We start from the raw sequence: 17,713 nt of genomic DNA, 5'->3' as shown, positions 1-17,713 counted from the left end.
TGCTGCAACCTTGTCAGTCCTCACAACCTGTACTTTTAGACCGCGGCTCCTCAAGCACAGCACGTGTTTTTATGCTTTATCGGTCACTACAACGCAGGATATTTGGTTTTCTCGCTGCATTTTTCACCAGCGTCCGTGTGAAGTTAGCGGCATTGTCGGATCGCGTGTGAACATCTGGCAGAAATGAGCTTCAGTTTTGAGTTATCATGCTACACGGTACTTGGATGAGACAGTTAATCTTGTCTGGAACCATTAAAGCACATATAAACCTTCAGTTTAACCAGATCGGGTGGTTGGTCAATCTATGATGCTCTGATTTCAACGTTTAGGTTCCATCCTGTGGGATAAGGTAACGACAAATTGTACATGCATTTGGCTGATGAATAGTGCAAGCGCATAACAACAGCGACCAGACGAAGCCTACTATATACATACATTTGCATATTCTGAAGACTTCAGAAGTTCGGAGTATGCCTTCAGCCTGAATGCAGCACAGCTTCATATGCCAGTGCATCCCACGCATCTTTTCGACGTTTTTATATGCAAAGTCTAGAGACGCAGGATGGGTCTACAATATCGTCCCCAATTCATAAGTTGTATGAAAAGCGGCAGGTCACAAGGCATCTTGTCAAGGGAAGAAGGCTATTAGGTTGCATTACTCATATGCAGCAATCCGGCCACTAAACGACCATTGATAAATGGGACATTTGGCGCCTCCTGCGTGATGGTCTTTTATTGGGAGATTAAACATTAGGTAGCGACTGAAGATAAATTGGTGTACGGGCTTTTCCCCACAAGGCGTATTTATTCAGTAGTTTCCTCGTTTGCGTGGTACGCCAGGGATAGGGTCACATCATCTCTAAAACAGGACCGCATACATTCGAGGCCTCATTACCAAAAGGGTCCATAATACGATTGAGTAAACCAATCCAAAACAAAGCAAATGCATCCGTAGAAGCAACATATAAACCTACCTCGCCGTAAATCTTCATTCGTAGACGGTTTGTACGTAGATTGGCCATTTTATGCTCCAAAGCCATACGTTGTTGTTCACGAGGAATTAAATACCGTCTAACAGTGATTTCAGCAGGTAAAAGAGAACACGTCAGTTGAAAATTTTATGGTAAATTTAACTACTTCCAAAATATGAACTCATAGTTGCACAAGAGATGCCACCGGTTTAGAGATACTGCAAATATTTGATTTGTCAGATATTCGGCCATTGTTACAGAGCCGGCGGGCACTTAACACATTTCACCGCGGGAATTTCGCAATTGTGAGCTGATGCCACACATAAAACAGTGTACAGTTCGATGCGAACCTGCGAGAAAGCACACTCCCAACAGATCACTTTTCCAGACATGTTCTCAATCAATGCGTTGTTCAAACCATGTCTACACACCCTCTGTACGAAAGTCACTGAAAGTCTCTGAAAGTCGCACATTAAATGTTCCTATGCCGCCGAACCGATTTCATCATTTTCTGTTGGTTTGCGGTCCCGAGAAATCGAACCATCCAATTAATCGGGCTATGTATCGCGCCGATTGGCTGGTCTGACATATTCAATCCATTAGGACTACGGTGTTGAGCAAAAAGAAGTTCAACCAATGTTCGATGCAGGCCTCACGATCGAGAGCAGTGAATTTTACCCATCGGCTCTATATATTTAAATTATCTGTGGGAAGTAGAATGCGCCTCGAAAGACGATGACTGATTTACTTAATGTTTTACAAGATAGCGGGATGCAGGTGGTAAGAAAGAGCTCCAAATTAAGTAAGAGGGCGCTTAGAAACTCGCAAACGTTTGGCGAAGAACCATGGATTGTTTTCCACACTCGAGAACCGACTCAGATTATGTTCCTATGAAAGTTCACTTGCGTGACTTTTGGCGTCTTCCGTGGTTGGTTGAGTGAAGTGAACTAACGGAAGCCACTAGATAAATTCGTCTCCATTCATGCTGACAAATGTGGCGGTGCGACGAAATCTCATACTAAAATCAGGATCAGACCATGGCTTCAGAGTAATCCAGCGGATCAGAAAATAACAAGTTTTCGTAAAGAGGAGACCAAATTCAGTAAAGAAAAACCACCACTGAAAATGTTCAGCAATAAAGTTTTGCAGCGACTGGTCGAAATAGAAAACTCTCAACCAAACCACAAATAAGACAGATCCCTCCAAAGAAACCAGGAAAAAAGTACAAAACCGTCCATTCCACTTTTCCCTAAGGCATGGTTTCGTCAAAGAGGCGCTCTCAACTAACGGACCAATATGGACTGCGTCGTGATTCCGAATCAAGTGGGTACATGAAAGATAGTGTGTAAGGGTCAGTTGTTCCTCGTATATAAACGTTTGTTCAATTGTTTGACTTCTAGATATACTGTTAATTCTTTGCGCCATACCAGTAATGGTGTTGTACAACCCAAGGACCAGGTCAACTTGCTGTTAAATGTGAGTTCAAAAATCGCTTCAGCATTCATCTTGACTTGTTTGGAATGCTTTGAGAGGATCAATGCAACAAAATTAACAAATTTCACCGATCGCGTCTGGCTGGAACTCCATCAGCATGCTCAAGTTCATGTGAAATATGGTTGAACTAGAAAAAAAGAAGACATTCTGATTGTCCGCATCGCACTCGCGTTGCCTGGAAAGCAAGATAGAAGAGCCTAAGAACTGTGCAATATTGTCCAGGAAACCCATGAATTTAGCTCCGTTTCGCGTACAGAAAAGACAGTGCTTCCCGGAAAAGAGCATGATTTCAATGGGGATGTAAACTGAAACAATCCCAGATTTAGTAGCATTACGAGTAATAGATCGCCTTCCAGGATACATGCTTCCATAAAAAAATAACAAGGCCACTTCGGTCAAGAATTGTTCGCCATGTATTTTCAATACGAAACTCAAAACTGTGGCTTCGATTGCCAACGCAAGGTGATAGTATGTAATAATAATATACAACAACTTATATGATAATATGATAACACAATCATATAGTATGCAACACTGCCAGGTTGAGAACAGGTAGTGTTCAGTCGTAAGCCGTTAAAATGAATTCCAGCGATGCTAACACCAGAAACCTAACGTGACGTGTATCGGACGTATAAGTTTGCCCACGCAGGTCTAAGCTCGGTCTTGTTCAACGTTTATTGATGTTGCTCTGGAAATTGCAGTCTTTTTTTAAAGGGTAGACAACACAATAAGCACATACTTAAGGAAGGTATTGGCTAGAGGCTTATGCATTTGGCTCTATGGCTTATGAGCTATGACCAAGGGTTTTCGATTGTCACAGTTTACCATTAATTAGTGTTTAAAAAGAAGTCTCGCATTTCTGCGTCTAAGTCACCAAGACTTTGCACATAATCATTTAAGTTGAACTGAGCACGGATTTTTTTCCAATTCCGAAGTACAGATATTATTCGTCTGGTTCGTCTACTCAGACGTGACTACATGTACGCCCCACAAGTGCATACATTCTGGCAATTTATGGAAAAATGACTAAAAGTTAGTCGTTCGGATAATGGGAACTTAATGAAAATCGAAAAGTAGTATGCCTCAGTCGGTCGCTGTTTTTAAGCTACTGAAAACTGCGGCTTTCTAGGGACCTGAGTAGTTAACTGAATAATCCTAGTGGAACATCAAAGAAGTGCATACAAGACTAGATAGAACAGCAAAGTTTACGTCTTCATTTCAGGAAAGTACACAATCACATTATCAAGAAGTAGGAGATGACGTCCAGTTTGAGTGATGAAGCTTCGGTCGTTGAAATTTCCACTTGGACCACCACATGTTTTGAGGAACATATGAGCGACATAACCAAGAACAAATAAGGGCCATTTAAAATGTATAGGTGAACCAGAAGGTGTCAAAAAAACTAGACACGTCATGAATTTCTTGTGACTTCTGGTGCCTTCTGTCACATACATCGTCACACATAAAGCCAAACTGATGACAGTGCAGCCTCTTCCATCCAGGCTACAAAACTGAGACCAGATAGGTAGGGACAGCTTGCCGCAGTCTAACTTCACGTCCTTATACCCCATAATACTATTTGGTCCACATTAAGACTCCTTTCACTTTCTCTTGCATTAACTACACAGCATTAACGGTAGCGCTTGGAACTTTGTGTATGATCACGAATTTCAATAGCAGAATAGCGTAAATTGAACAAAGACTGCTTGGCCTCCTCTGCACTAGACAGGCAACAGACAGAACTAATCTAGAGGTCAACCAACCTGCAAAGCCCATGGGTAAGAACTACATAGGGAAAGCCGTGGGCTTCGATAGATCAAGTGCTACAGATCAAATTTCCGAAAGATTAGCTTTGATTTACCACAAGAAGACGAAATGCGTCACGCAGAGAGTGGTCACATTTTTGCTGAGAATTTTAGTGGTTTTCTCTATGACAGCAATTGTTTCCAACATTTTGTTGAATCCACAGCTGCACAGAAGTCCAGAATTCATAAGGCTCTTACCGGCGACACACTGGTCAAATTCTGTATAAATTGCAGAAGTGAACTATCCTTTAAACAGTGTTCACAGTGCTTCCACGGGTCCTTCATTAAAGCAAGGTTTTGATAGTATTTACGTTCACTAACCAGGTTTAATCAATAGGGCGACAGTCGCCTAGTTCTCTAGATGGCTTCGTGGAAAAAATGGAATGAAGCGATCTGCAACTCTCGTACTTAATCACCTTCAAACAGAAAGGACCGTAATTAAGATATTGTCATCAAGAAACAGCGAATTAGTTCTAAAATCGGACTGGCTCGGACTGAGTCTCAAGGTTGCTACGAGATATTCCCCCAACAACAAACTCAGTTGTTTATTGATAAGAATAGGTGCATGTCAGATTTAATAAACTAGGATCGTAACCTGTAAATGTGAGTAATTTATCGCGCTTATAAGTCCTCACGAGTTTAAACTAAAAAGCATGCAACTGCCAACAAAAACAGAAGCATGTATGAACACTGAAATTAGGCAATGAAAGAAGTTGCAGAAAAGACTGTTTTTGTACTCACCTAGGACGTCCACGGCATCGCGAACCATCTCGCGGAGCAGAACAAATTTCGGCTGCTGTGTACGACCAAAAACAAGGAGTTTTCACAAATAAGATGAAACTTTATCACTTGGCTCTTCATAGCACTGTGCACAGACTAATTGTCTATTATTAAGTTGTGGCAGTATTAATTTTTCTCTTAACGGGATCTGATTTTGTAATCGTTGTCCATTCACATTAAAAAAGGGTGAAATTTGCTGCGCAAAGTAGTCACACTGAAACATACTCCGGCCACTCTAATTTTAACAGCAAACTGATTGTACCAAGTATTCTGATTTTGTAATCGTTGTCCAATTACATTAAAAAGGGGTGAGATTTGCTGCCCAAAGAAGTCACACTGAAACATACTCCGGCCACTCGAATTTTAACGGCAAACTGATTGTACCAAGTGAGGGAAGTATCACCATCACCGAGGTTGTGCATTGTTCTGCGAAGATATTAAAGAAAACCTGCATAATATCGAATCGCTTTTAGGCGGTATCAGATAGGAGCAACCCAAACCCCAATGCAGAGAGTTACCTGAGTTTACTAGTCATTTTCGCATACAGACATTCGCAGTCAGTTGGGATTTCATGGTTTAGTCGCTTCCATCGGTATTGTTTGAAGTCGTTACAGAGTTTCCCTTTCTTACAATGAAAAGATAAGCCACATTAGGCAGGCAGATGTTCAGATTTTCCCAACACAGCATGTAATAAGTAAACTTCGCCAAGTTTCTGCCACTTTTTCCTACGGTACATAATTGTCTTCCGTTATCGTTGAAGTCTGAACGGACAACCTTGGTTGAAACGTCCGAAGCAACGCTGCGTAAACAGAGCTTTGTCCGTGTTATGCTTGTCCGACAGAGGTGACCTCAAAGTAACTAAATTTAAGGAATGACGAGTAAACATGAGAGAACTAGGGACCGTGACAAAGCACTAAAGCTCATGGTTCCCCTCAATTGTATTTAATTCTGGCAATTGACGAGTGGCTCCGAAAATATCAAGGTTGCAACACTCAAATGTATTTCATTCTAGCAATTCACAAGTGGCTCCGAAAATATCAAGGTTGCAACAAAAAAACTACTTGGGTATGGATATAGTGGAAAATTTCCCGGTACTCTGAATAGTAAGCGGTATTCTGCTGTGGTCGAAATTGACCACGTTGATTTGCATTTTTGTTGTTCCACTCTTGGACTTGAAAACAAAGCGGATAAGGATAAGCACTTTAGAAGGCAGCCGAAGTAAATTCAGGCCACCAGAAAGTCAAAAAATTGGCTCAACATGATGTACATCAGCATTGCGCCTCTCCGCTAGGTCTACACGATGCTCGAAATTTCGTCTGTAAGTCATCTATCTTGGATGCATTGGCTACAAAGCAATAGTGCACACAATCGAGCAAAGGAGATATGGAGTTGAGTTTTGACGGAAGTTTCGAATATTCCATAGAACCGTTGGGTAGTTCAGGCGCCAATCCGTTCTATAGAGCATCCGTTTAAATCACTGCGAAAAACTAGACTTTGTTTATGCTAACATCTGCCAATTTGATGGGAAAAAATCCAAACAACGATACGACACTCAGGTAAGTACGAACATACAGAAAACCTACCGGTTAACTGAGGTCTCCTGCTTGTAACCTGACTATCCTTTGCATTTTGCATTGGGATCGTCATCCGAGTCGTATTGGCTGAGCAACAGGGGGACCTGGTGTGAAGCGTTCGAGCAGGACAATGACATAGTCGGGCAGAACAAGAACATCTCTGCGCCGGACATTCCTCTTGACTTTGTCCTGATGCGGGACGTCTCAACGGTCGCGTTGGTGAGTAAATTCGAGAGTTACCGACAAACAAACTGACCCGTTCTGCATTCATGGCGGCCGTGTAGCGCCGGTTCTTTGCTGCCAGCTGGATACGTTTCTGACGTTCCCTAGATCGCGATATCCAACGAGACATGCGTTGTCGAAATAAGGTCTGTAAATCTTGGGCCAGTGCGGATTCTTCGGAACGTTCATCTGAAGTACCGGTAACCAGTGTGGAGCTGTCATGTAACTTCTGCCTGGCTGAAGTGGTTGTGTGATAGACCGACTCGTGATCCGATGGATGGGAATGGAAAATAGAAAATTTCACACCTCGCGGAGTAGCAACAAGTCCAGCTGGAAATGCTAGAGACAGGTTAAAAACACCATGGGCAAGAGAGGAATGACTGTTGAGTATCGGATAAGGTGAACAATGTGACTTAAACATAACAAAGCTTCTGTTAAATTCAAGGCTGACTCGTTCTCTGCTGGTGTTTCTGTCAATGATGACGGTGATGAACGCTGAGAACTGGAGCAAGTATCACTAGTTATACATCGTTAAAGAGTAGCATGTAACTAATGTGCAACAATAGTTTATGTGAATGAAACGTTAAGATAGAAACAAGCGGAGGACAATGGAATCCAGTCCTAGTTTGGGGCCATCATCCTGAGATGCACGCGCATCCGAAATAGCACCCAGAGAGTTTGAATACATGGCAGGCCAGTAGGATCATTGACCCAACGGTTCATCTGATCTCATCAACTGGGAATGAAATGTGACAACCATAGCGACGTACGGTCAGCGATATTTGTCTGGGTTCTAGAAATTCATCCAGTGACAACTTTCCAAATTCAGTGGCTGAATCGATAGCTGCGCCATTGACGTTTGATTTTGTTGAAAATTTCAAAAAGAACTTACAACAGGAATAACAAAAAGAGCCATTGGAATCTACTAGTTCGAACATCTCACACTCGTTGGTCCCCGTCCAACGAGAAGAGTCACTTTCAAAGTTTGTCACAACTTCGTCTGCTCTGCGTAGATTGGAGTGCGCAAGAGGGTGTACCTTCCGGCCGGTAATGACCAGAGGTAAGCAGAGCAATATAATTGCTACACACTGTAATGCTTTATTAATATTTTATGAAAAACCATGTTGCATAACCGAACATTCTTTCTTCCAGTGAAGACTGAACAACACCAGCCCACGTGATCTTTGGCCTTGAAAAAATGATTAGTAAAGATAAGAAAAGCTAGGAAGCTGGTGCCGGGACTGATGTGTTCGCGGCTACTTCGTTCTCGACCAACAGCAAAACAACTGGATCAAAACCTACCACTAAAACTTGTTTATACAATTTTCTTTATGTTAAAACTCAAAGGAAGTGTGAGAACACATCAGAGTTATGTAACGTAATCATATACCTTCACTACTTGTATCCGAAAAGATTTCAGATCCGACCGGTGACCCATCATGAGAAGCTCCACGCGGTGGAATTCTCTCAGTTTTAGTTTGTTCACGACCTGAGTGTCCGCGGTTTTTCACTCTTTCTGGATCCAAGTGACCTCCACATTTTCCGGAGTAATCCGCGCGATGAGAATGAGATTTTTTGTGTGTGTTGACCTCTTCATCCTCGGCGGGCTTGTCAGGGTTACGTAAAACTACAGGAACATCACGAATTTGGGCACAGTCTCCACCACATGCACTAATCTTTCCATTGGGTGGCGTAAGCAAGAGAGTTTTACAACGACCTGTACCATTCTCACGTGTTGGGTGTCTTAAGCGCTGTATCACATGCGTTTGTCGTGTAGGTATTGGACTGAATGATTGAAACCAGGTTAATCCACCTATTACGGAAAAGTCAACAGGTTTATTGAGCATGTCTCCAAAGAGCAAATATATGTGATCAAAATAAAACCTGAAAGTATTATGCCTCGTCATCAGAACCCAACTAATCCTCCTGCACAGTTCGGTGTGTTATTCGCATCTGTAAAGTGTAAAGTGCCTTCTGTGTCTCCCAAGCACTACGCGAGTTTGGTGTAAACAGTCGATCAGTAATGCTGAAGTATGCCAGATGGTTCCTGGAAAGGATCACCCTCCATCGACAAATTAGGTGATTACACTTCACGGGTTACGCCAGTCGGGTCACGTACTTCCAATGCCAGAAGACCACTTACCCCTTAAAACCCACCCGGAGGCACTTAGTCTATGGTTTGACAGTGAGGCATAAAAGCCATGACCAGTGTACTCAGTCACGTTAGTGACTGCCGTCTCTCCAGGTGGCGATCGCGGGATAAGACCTCAACAGTTATGACTATATCAACCATCCAATAACCATCCTGAATCAAAGCATTCTCATCAACTGCGTGCCCCTTCATTTCCTATCAGATCGTACAAACAAGACCACCTGACGCTCGTGAACTGATTGCATCGTCGATGTCAACGCGTTTTTCTCACCCTTACACTCCTTATCTAAGAACGAGATTTCAGCAGCTAGAAGCATTTCAATGTACGGTTTTCACTTGGTAAAACGAACTGAACTGAACTGAAACGAGTGACGGTAAACTAAAAAGTTGCACATGTCACAAATGGACGCCACCCATTAAAGTTCAGGGTTCCGATTCCGTATAGTCTTCAAGAAAAGTTGTAACGATTGACTGAGGAGTCAAGTTTGCTAAAGAGTGATAGGCGATTAGCTAACACAATGGGTGTGATGGCAGGTGGTGCCTGGTCGAGGAATTCACGCTGCTTGGCTTTTGGACGAGAAACACGTACATAACGACATGGGAAATGAACACGAAGCAGCTGGGTAAAGTAGAGCACCACCGGTCTCTTTGCTTTCTAGTTATTTTGATTTTGGCAGACGATGTGACGACAGCTACTTGTTCAACCACACGGTTGTATTGGAGAAGATACTCTCAGATGGAGAGTTAATGTACTATGAAATGGTGAAAAAACATAAAAACGTCCTACAAAATAGCACTGAAATAGGTTCACCCATAGAATAATGATCAGCACAAAAGTCTCATAACCAATGTGACTTCCTCGAACGCATGGGCTGCATCTCACTTAGTTGCACTACAATCCAAGGCAATTAAAATAAGTAAAAACAGTGTTCGGTTCAAACAGTAAGGGCTCATTTGCACAAGCAATCCAATATTTCCCCACTTATGCTTTTATTACTGCGCACGACCACTGTCGTCTGATTCCAATTATTCTATCTACTCGGGTACAGGGGCGTTGAAAAAAACAAATGAACAGGTTGAAGAGCGACCATACTTGTTGGAGCACCATGATGATGTGTAAGGTGATGGTGTAAGGGATTAACCCCATTTGTGCATAAACCAAGGGCACAGGTCTAGTGTAGCTTTTTAAGTGTGTATTGAAAACGGTGCCACAGTGTTATTATCTAGGGTAGCAAATCGTCGGCAAGCATCCCGGAAACTAGTCAAAATAAAAGCAATAACGGTTGGTGGGCTGTCCAGTAGTTTTTCCCAGGTTAATTAGTAGTTTCATGTCAAGGAGATTGCCTCGATATCTTGAAATAAACATGAAGCAACCGACACGCGGCAATTTCAGCTGGAGGACAACACAAACGAGCGCTTCAGCTGGGTCACCCGTTAAATCTACATCACGTTATGAAAGACTTTTCAGCTCCAGATGATCAGAATATCGCACTGTAAACATCCCTATGTACATACCTGTCCTTGTGGAGTATCAGTGGTTAACGAATTCTAAACCAGATGCAGGCATGATCATAAATGTGTAATATAACATCTGCACAATTGTGTCTTATGAAATACAATTCTTGAGATGTTGATTTGGTTGCTTTCGCAGTAGTTGTGTGAAACTGGATAGCCAAACTGTGGACGGAATAGGATAAGCGACGCTGGTTCAGATGACCAAACGGTAAAAGAAATGACATTACAGGTCATTGGGCTTATGTTACTAGCTCTTCCAAGCTTTCACCGTGTAACAAAGCAGTTTTCGGAAGCTAAAAAAATGCTTGTCTACATTGTGTCTACGTTCTGCGCTGCACTCCTGTAACCATATGATTTACGAGGCGCTTTGTCGACGGGCCTTATTGAGAGGTGGCACTACTAGATGATCGAAGCTCACTTCTGCTCATGGTAGATATCTTGGGGGCAGGTTCGATCGGTCTCTTTAGTGGTGATTTTTGATGAGACCGTCAGCTATGTGGGGTTCGACCGGTCTCTTTAGTGGTGATTTTTGATGAGACTGTCAGCTATTTTGCGACTGACTGCACACTTGCAATTTGGCCATACTCCCCAATGTCCTCTTAGGTGGCATACTAACCTTCGGCTGCCCGTGCAGAAGCTATTGGGCTCCTCTTCCGAGGTCACGACTCTTATATGGTGTCCGTTCAGTCCACGCGATATAAGAGGGCGGTGAAGGAAGAGGTGAGGGTTGTGCGCGAGTATCATACCCAGCGGATGCTTTTTCACACTGAGACTTTTTCTTCATCAATATCGTGATCATCTCTGCAAGCTGCTGTTCCGCACGGTCACGTAACATACACAGACGTTCCCCGGTGGACGTAACATTCTCCGGCAGATCATGTTGCACGTGAGGTTCAGGAGATTTGGACTCCTTCTGAGAGCAATTATCCACCGGCTCCAAATCCACAATGCGTACTGCGTGGTCTGCTGTGTGAGTGGACAATAGATATATAGAAAATTAAGCTAATATCACTTGGGGTGAAATTTTTGTTATCGGCAATGTATTTCAACAGCATTGTTTGAAAGACCGTCGTAAACGGCAAAAGTGGATGAACTTCATAACGCATCACTGAAAGCAATCCAAAATGTCTGCACACCAAGCCATTCACACGGATAAGCTGAACAGAGAGTAACAGTATTTATGCGTTACACGGTCGCAGTTCAGAAGTATAACACTTGAGAGGTTCCACTATTGTCGTAGTGCGGATGAGGACAAAGGAGAAAACAGGCGGAACTGTCCAAAGACTGATTGCCTTAAATGTGACGCACCATACTTCTTCTACAACAAGGTATTCACGACTTACTGTGAACGAGAGATATGATGTTCGTGTCCCATTGAGATATCTTGAGATATCTCTATTCAGACTTCACACTTCTTACCGAAGGACCGTGTGTATGAGACAAATGTCTTGTCTAATGTTTGCAGGTCTTGACCCTTTGGACATGAGAACCTTAAACGTCCCTAAATCTGTGGTCACTCTTGATCGGCATAACAAGAGTTAGTTCGCTGCAATGTGTACGCAGCTAACCAGCGCGAAACGAAAGCAGCATCACTGGAGCAGGAAATAAGGTTTTTCCAGCTAAGATGGTTGGGTATTGTACAATGCATGCCTGGTCACAGCCTGCGAAAGGATGTTCTGTTTCCTGTTCTGAATCAACGCTAGAGAAGTAACCGTAGACAAGCCGTGACATGGCGCGAGATTACAGCAGTTACAATCTAACCGGGTGCTTTCAGATTTCCGCGCCTCCTTAGTTGCGGTCAACGTTATCCTCCTGTTGTCTGACTGAATACTAAAGTGTGTGACAATTAGCCTATCCGAGTTGCATTCACTTTGTCACTTTCTGATTAGACTGTTCAGTTGAAGTTTGCTAGCTGTTTTGTACTGCTGAATTACGCTCGAGAAAGATACTTCGGCAACCTTACTGATGGGATTTACTAATACATTGTGATAAGATCTATTTCGTTGCCACTCAGAAGTGTATGCGACTTGCCTTTGACCACTTTCTTTAAGGATATAGGGCACCTGATACTTCTCACGCACTACACTCAGCGGTGAAATGTGTTGTGGTCAGAATCGACTGGCAGTCAGAAAGTGGTATCTTCTAAAAAATAATTTACCACTGAAACATTCTGACGATTTTTCTTAGGTATTATCTCCTGAGGCATATATTGATCCTACAATTGGTACTCATGTTGAGACGTTTGTCCTAAACAGCAGCCAGCGGTGACAGTGATGAACATGCTTTCCATCACGAAGATACTTAGTAAAAAACAAGTCTTGAAGGGACCTGACTCAACTTCCTTGTTGTGTTAAGAGTGAAGAGTTTCAGACGACGGCTGTATCACCCCTTGCCTATGAATCATTGCTAAGAAAACGCTATTGAAGACCCTCTGGAACTTGTTAAACCAAGCAAACTTACTTTACACAGAAGCTATCAATCAAAAGTTGCATAACCACAACAAGCGTGGCTAACAGGACATCTGAAAACGGAAATTCAGGCCAAACGAATGAAGGGTCATCAGACAGTGAAAGGCAACTTACAATCGTTTAACACATAGGTGCCACTCGAACCCGGTCGACTCTTGGAGCGAGGAAATAGTGACTGCTTCATATTAGACTCCTCAGGTTCCACGGAAGTCTCCGATTCCTGATTTTCTGTTTCTGTTTGGATCGAGTGCTTGGCCGCAGGATGCGGTCCTTCTGGACTCCGTTCCTGAGCAGGCGCGGTATCTGTTTGCATCGTGACTAGGGAAGAAGTATCAGTGTCCCATTCTGGAGGAAGTGACTGAAGGAAACAGACGGATGCAAAATAATGCACGAAAAAAGTGTCCCTCTTGGTTAAGCTGGATCAAATGTCGGCCAGAAACAGACGGATGCGAAATAATGCACGAAAAAAGTGTCGCTCTTGGTTAAGCTGGATCAAATGTTGGCCAACAAGACTAAAGCGAATAAAATGAAATCCGTTGTCGGTGGCTGCTGGATTTGTCGAATTCATATCCGTTTCTTCTGAACAGTGTTCCCCGTGTCCTGGGCTAATCATCCCGGCAAGTCCATGTTCTCATTTGAGCTCACAAGCATACCCTTTGCCGTGCCGAGATTTGAACCCTGGAGATCTGAAACATGAAGCCAGCGTTACCGGTGCGCCGAAGGTACATCCTGAACACAACCGGATTATCACTTCTGAACAAGCGAGCCAGTCGATCGACACATGCAGGACAGGTACTGAGGCCTCGTTCGAGTCGTCACTAATGTGGGAAAACGTTCAGCTGCCCAGGAGTCATAATTCATGTGCGTCTAGCCTATGTTGGTAGGGTGGGGGCATCACGCTCACCTCGCGTGTCAGATGACCAAAGTTCAAAACTCGGCATGACCAAGGATGTGCACTGACGGTGAGTTCTATTTTGGGCGAAACCCAAATCCAGAGCTTCTTCACTTCGGCATGGACTCGCTAGAATAATTGCGCCAGAACAGAAAGAAGACTGTTCAAACGAGAGGGACACGAGTGTGAAAATGAAATTCCTACACTGCTGGAAACTGCATCCAAAATGGGGAAGCACTCAAGGACAATCTGAGAGATGTACAAATGAGACCGGAATTCGAGATGCACTTACACGATCTTGCAAATTTGGCACGTTACACAAGATCCGTTCCAGCTGATGAACGACTCGGCGTCGAAGATTATATGCTTCTTTAGCTCGCGACAATTTCATTCGGTGCTTCAACAGCATATAGCGAATTTGGCTTGCAAGGAGTTGACTCCGCTCGTTATTATTATGCTCATTGTACCCTTCTCCTGAACGTTTTTGTTCCATTAGATGGTGAGAGTTTATATCAACGTCCTCAACCCTGTGACGAGCACGTCTATCCTCTCGATTACTTCGGCTTGATCGTTGATTAGTTGCGGAAACACTGAAATCGTATTTTGTTTGCTTTTGGATGTCTGGCGTGACCTGTTCGCGTCCTAAAAACAGACGAATGCATGCCATGTAGACAACAGTTAGTAACTACGGTTCGTTGGATGGCAAATTTTACCTGAAAGATTGTCTAGCAAGCGTCCACTGACCGTCCAACACCTAATTTTAGTGTTCACCATGTGAATTTAGGGTAGTCGGCGATAATCAAGTCCAGCCCTAAACCGATGTATGGCTTGTGGATTAAGATAAGAAACGAAATTATGTTGATATGCATGTGGATTACTCAGCTGCGTTGATAATGTAACAGGGACAAGAGGCAGAAGGCGATTTTCGTTGTCAGTGTTCTAGCGGTGCGTTAACTCTTATGCGAGAAAACACAGATATCTTGTTGTTAGAAAACACACAGTCAGTAAGTGATCTTCATGCCAATAACCTACCTATTACCTCTGCAAAACTCCGTCATCATCAGAAACAGCAACATTAGTGTTGAAGAAGAAAAGAGCGAGTAAGTGAGAGAACCTGATGTTTGCCCACCAAGCGTTTAATTACAGATTCTGGGAAGGAACTGACAGCACTAACGGTACTAATAACGATTAGCCACCATTTCTTGCAGCGTTTCCAGCCAGGCACAGGTAGGTCACGGGGACCCGATCCTAGAAGGCGGACTGCACCACTAGCAATCTTCGTAATCTTTTCTCGCCCTGCTGCCAAGTCATACGTTGTTCATTTCGCAGTTTGGACCAATCTGGAGGAGGCAGGGAGAACAACACTCGCCTCGACAGATGATGTTTAAGCATGTGTAACACATGGCAGAGCCAACGCGATTGATGCTGCTAGATATATTTTAAAACTGAAGTACTTGTTGTACAACCAGATACCCGCTTGCTAATTAGCTCGTTACAACTTCGTCGACATTATTCGACACCAACAATGCTCCCGAGGCATCGTGTTAAAAAAAACTGAGAACGACTCATATAACCTCTCAGCAGAAGCCATTGCTCGCAACTATACAATAGTACAGCCCTCACCGTGGCCTGGTACAAGCGACCCTCGACACCCAGTAATATACCTTTTTGAGCCATACGATTCAGGCACAAGCCAGCATTCTGATTGGTTGGTTGTGCATAAGCCAGGAAGCGCGCCTGTTTAAACTGCATTTGTGCACAAGCGAAGAATAAAACGAGTTTAATGGTTAAAGCACATAAAATGAGAAAAGATGGACTGACGCCGCAAGTTACGCAAACTGGAAAACGTGATTCTGGCCTTCGATTCATGCAGTGACTTTATCAGACACAACAGAGTTAATACAACGGTCGAAGTTTGCATCACTCCTCGAAATGATGAATCTTTGTTCCGTTTAAAATCCGGTATATTTTTGGCAAATTTTGGCGAAATCCATTCAGAAGTTATTTATTTGTTCATTTCAAGCAAATGACCCTTACACCTAATAGACTCACGGGACTTTCCCAAAACAAAAAGTGCAATGAAAGGCAGCGAAACAAATGCATGATCAGAGCCCACTCATGTAGTTCAGAAGAAGCGGTGGTCAGAAACCGACTCCCACTACCGGTAACTGATGGAAGTGCGGTCCTTTTGCGTACAGAGTTGGATCGTCAGTGGACACAACCTGGTCAAATGATTTCTGCTGTTCCGGAGACTGATACTTTAGAGGAGCATTCAGTAGCTAGTGGGCGCTCTCCGTTTTCCGTGCGTCTCCCACCCGACCCAAGACAACCACTCATTTGGGCATTAGCATCTTTAAGCCTACCTGCATAAGCGTTCATTCTACGAGTGACAATAAGGATGCCCGTTGTATATGTAATATGCTTATATAAATGCCTGTATGGCCCGTTGTGAAAGAGTACCGACAGCACCAAAGAAATCGCCTCTGGCTGTTTCAGAGCTACAAGCCTTCGGGGCGTAAGCCGATACAATAAGAAAGAAATCGTTTGACACCACGTCCTCGGAAGTCTTTCATGGCATTTGATAAAATGAACCCTGCAGAGGCGAATATCAATAGATATCTAACAAAATAGGAACACCTTCGCTTGGGATTTTAACGCGAAACCCATCTCGGCTTGCCCAGCATCAGTGGTCTCCGCGTCACCAAACGTGCATATTTTGAAGCCAGAGAGAGTGAACTGGCAGTAACTTCATCCTGGATTCCTGCTTCTGAGATCCATACACATCATTCCAGACGGAGTCCAGCGCAAGAACAAAAACAGCTTAATGTCAAGTGTTAGGATGTCATCATTGCCAATGTGCTGATTTTGAGGTATACGAGGCTGTTACCAAAGACGAACACGTCTCTAGGGGTCATGCAAAGTGAACTAAGCTGTCAGTCCTAATAAGGGTATCTGTACAGAGATTGCTACTAAGGAAGAAGGCTAGTGTATAGTGCATAAAATTGTCTAATCAACATATTACCGTATATTGGGGAGCTTTACGTCTACAGTACGTCAACAGTACACAGTTCTGTAGTATGTCGGAGCTGCTTCCCGATGCTTTCTGTGGAATTTGCATGGATATGATGTTTTGCCATGATATCTTCGATGAGAAAAGTTCCCGGCGGAGATTCTATAGACTGTGTTTAAACATGGATGAATTCATTTCAACCAACGCTTACCCTGCGCGTCCGTTGTTTGGAGGTTTTACAGCAAACTGTGAATTTTTTGTCAATGGGGGATTTAAGCATGGGCAGAGAGCCTCAGGATGAAACAACCTTAGATAATCGGTTGGAGTTTCATACATTTCTCAAGTGTTCACCTTTATTGTGCGAATTCAATATATTTGTGCACTGTTATATGAAAATGGATAATCAAGGTAGGTAGTAGGCTACAGTAAATAGACTAGTAGGCAGATAGTCCTACTTGGTTGCTACATGAAGTGGTCAAAAACCACGAGTTTTCGGTTGTTCGCTCCCAGTATCGTTTTTACTGAACTACTTATATTACATTGTATCAATTTTGGTTTTACATTCATCAATTTGAAATGCTAACCATTAAGCTGACTTAAACTTACACTGGGTTCTAGTGTCTGAACTGTAAAGCAGCAGCTCAGCTCAAGCTGTTTGTAGCCTGAGATAGTAATTCAAAGATAAAAGACAAATCCGGAAAACTTTACAAAACCACTGTATCCTGTGATTCGAAACCAGGCACTACAGTAAATCCAACGTTCGTTATAAAATAAAGATCTGAGGTGTCGCAAACGAAACTTGGCACGAATATCAACGAAATACCAAACAG

At 43.2% G+C, this 17,713-nt stretch overlaps 1 protein-coding gene across 1 annotated transcript in view; it reads right to left on the bottom strand.

The window, feature by feature from the left end:
* The window catches only part of T265_08620 (hypothetical protein), a gene marked incomplete at both ends in the record, with an annotated part of 45,459 nt that overhangs the window by 2,137 nt on the left and 25,609 nt on the right, over positions 1-17,713 (bottom strand). The window contains 7 exons of the mRNA XM_009174482.1: positions 975-1,071; positions 5,012-5,066; positions 6,634-7,176; positions 8,237-8,659; positions 11,177-11,479; positions 13,096-13,339; positions 14,166-14,515. Of these exons, the coding sequence (XP_009172746.1) occupies positions 975-1,071; positions 5,012-5,066; positions 6,634-7,176; positions 8,237-8,659; positions 11,177-11,479; positions 13,096-13,339; positions 14,166-14,515 (2,015 nt within the window). The remainder of the gene's footprint in view (positions 1-974; positions 1,072-5,011; positions 5,067-6,633; positions 7,177-8,236; positions 8,660-11,176; positions 11,480-13,095; positions 13,340-14,165; positions 14,516-17,713) is intronic.

Source organism: Opisthorchis viverrini, assembly GCF_000715545.1.
Source record: "Opisthorchis viverrini unplaced genomic scaffold opera_v5_230, whole genome shotgun sequence".
Lineage (NCBI taxonomy): Eukaryota > Metazoa > Platyhelminthes > Trematoda > Opisthorchiida > Opisthorchiidae > Opisthorchis > Opisthorchis viverrini.
Note: the sequence above shows the minus strand (reverse complement) of the source record. Positions and strands in the feature narration are given on the sequence as shown.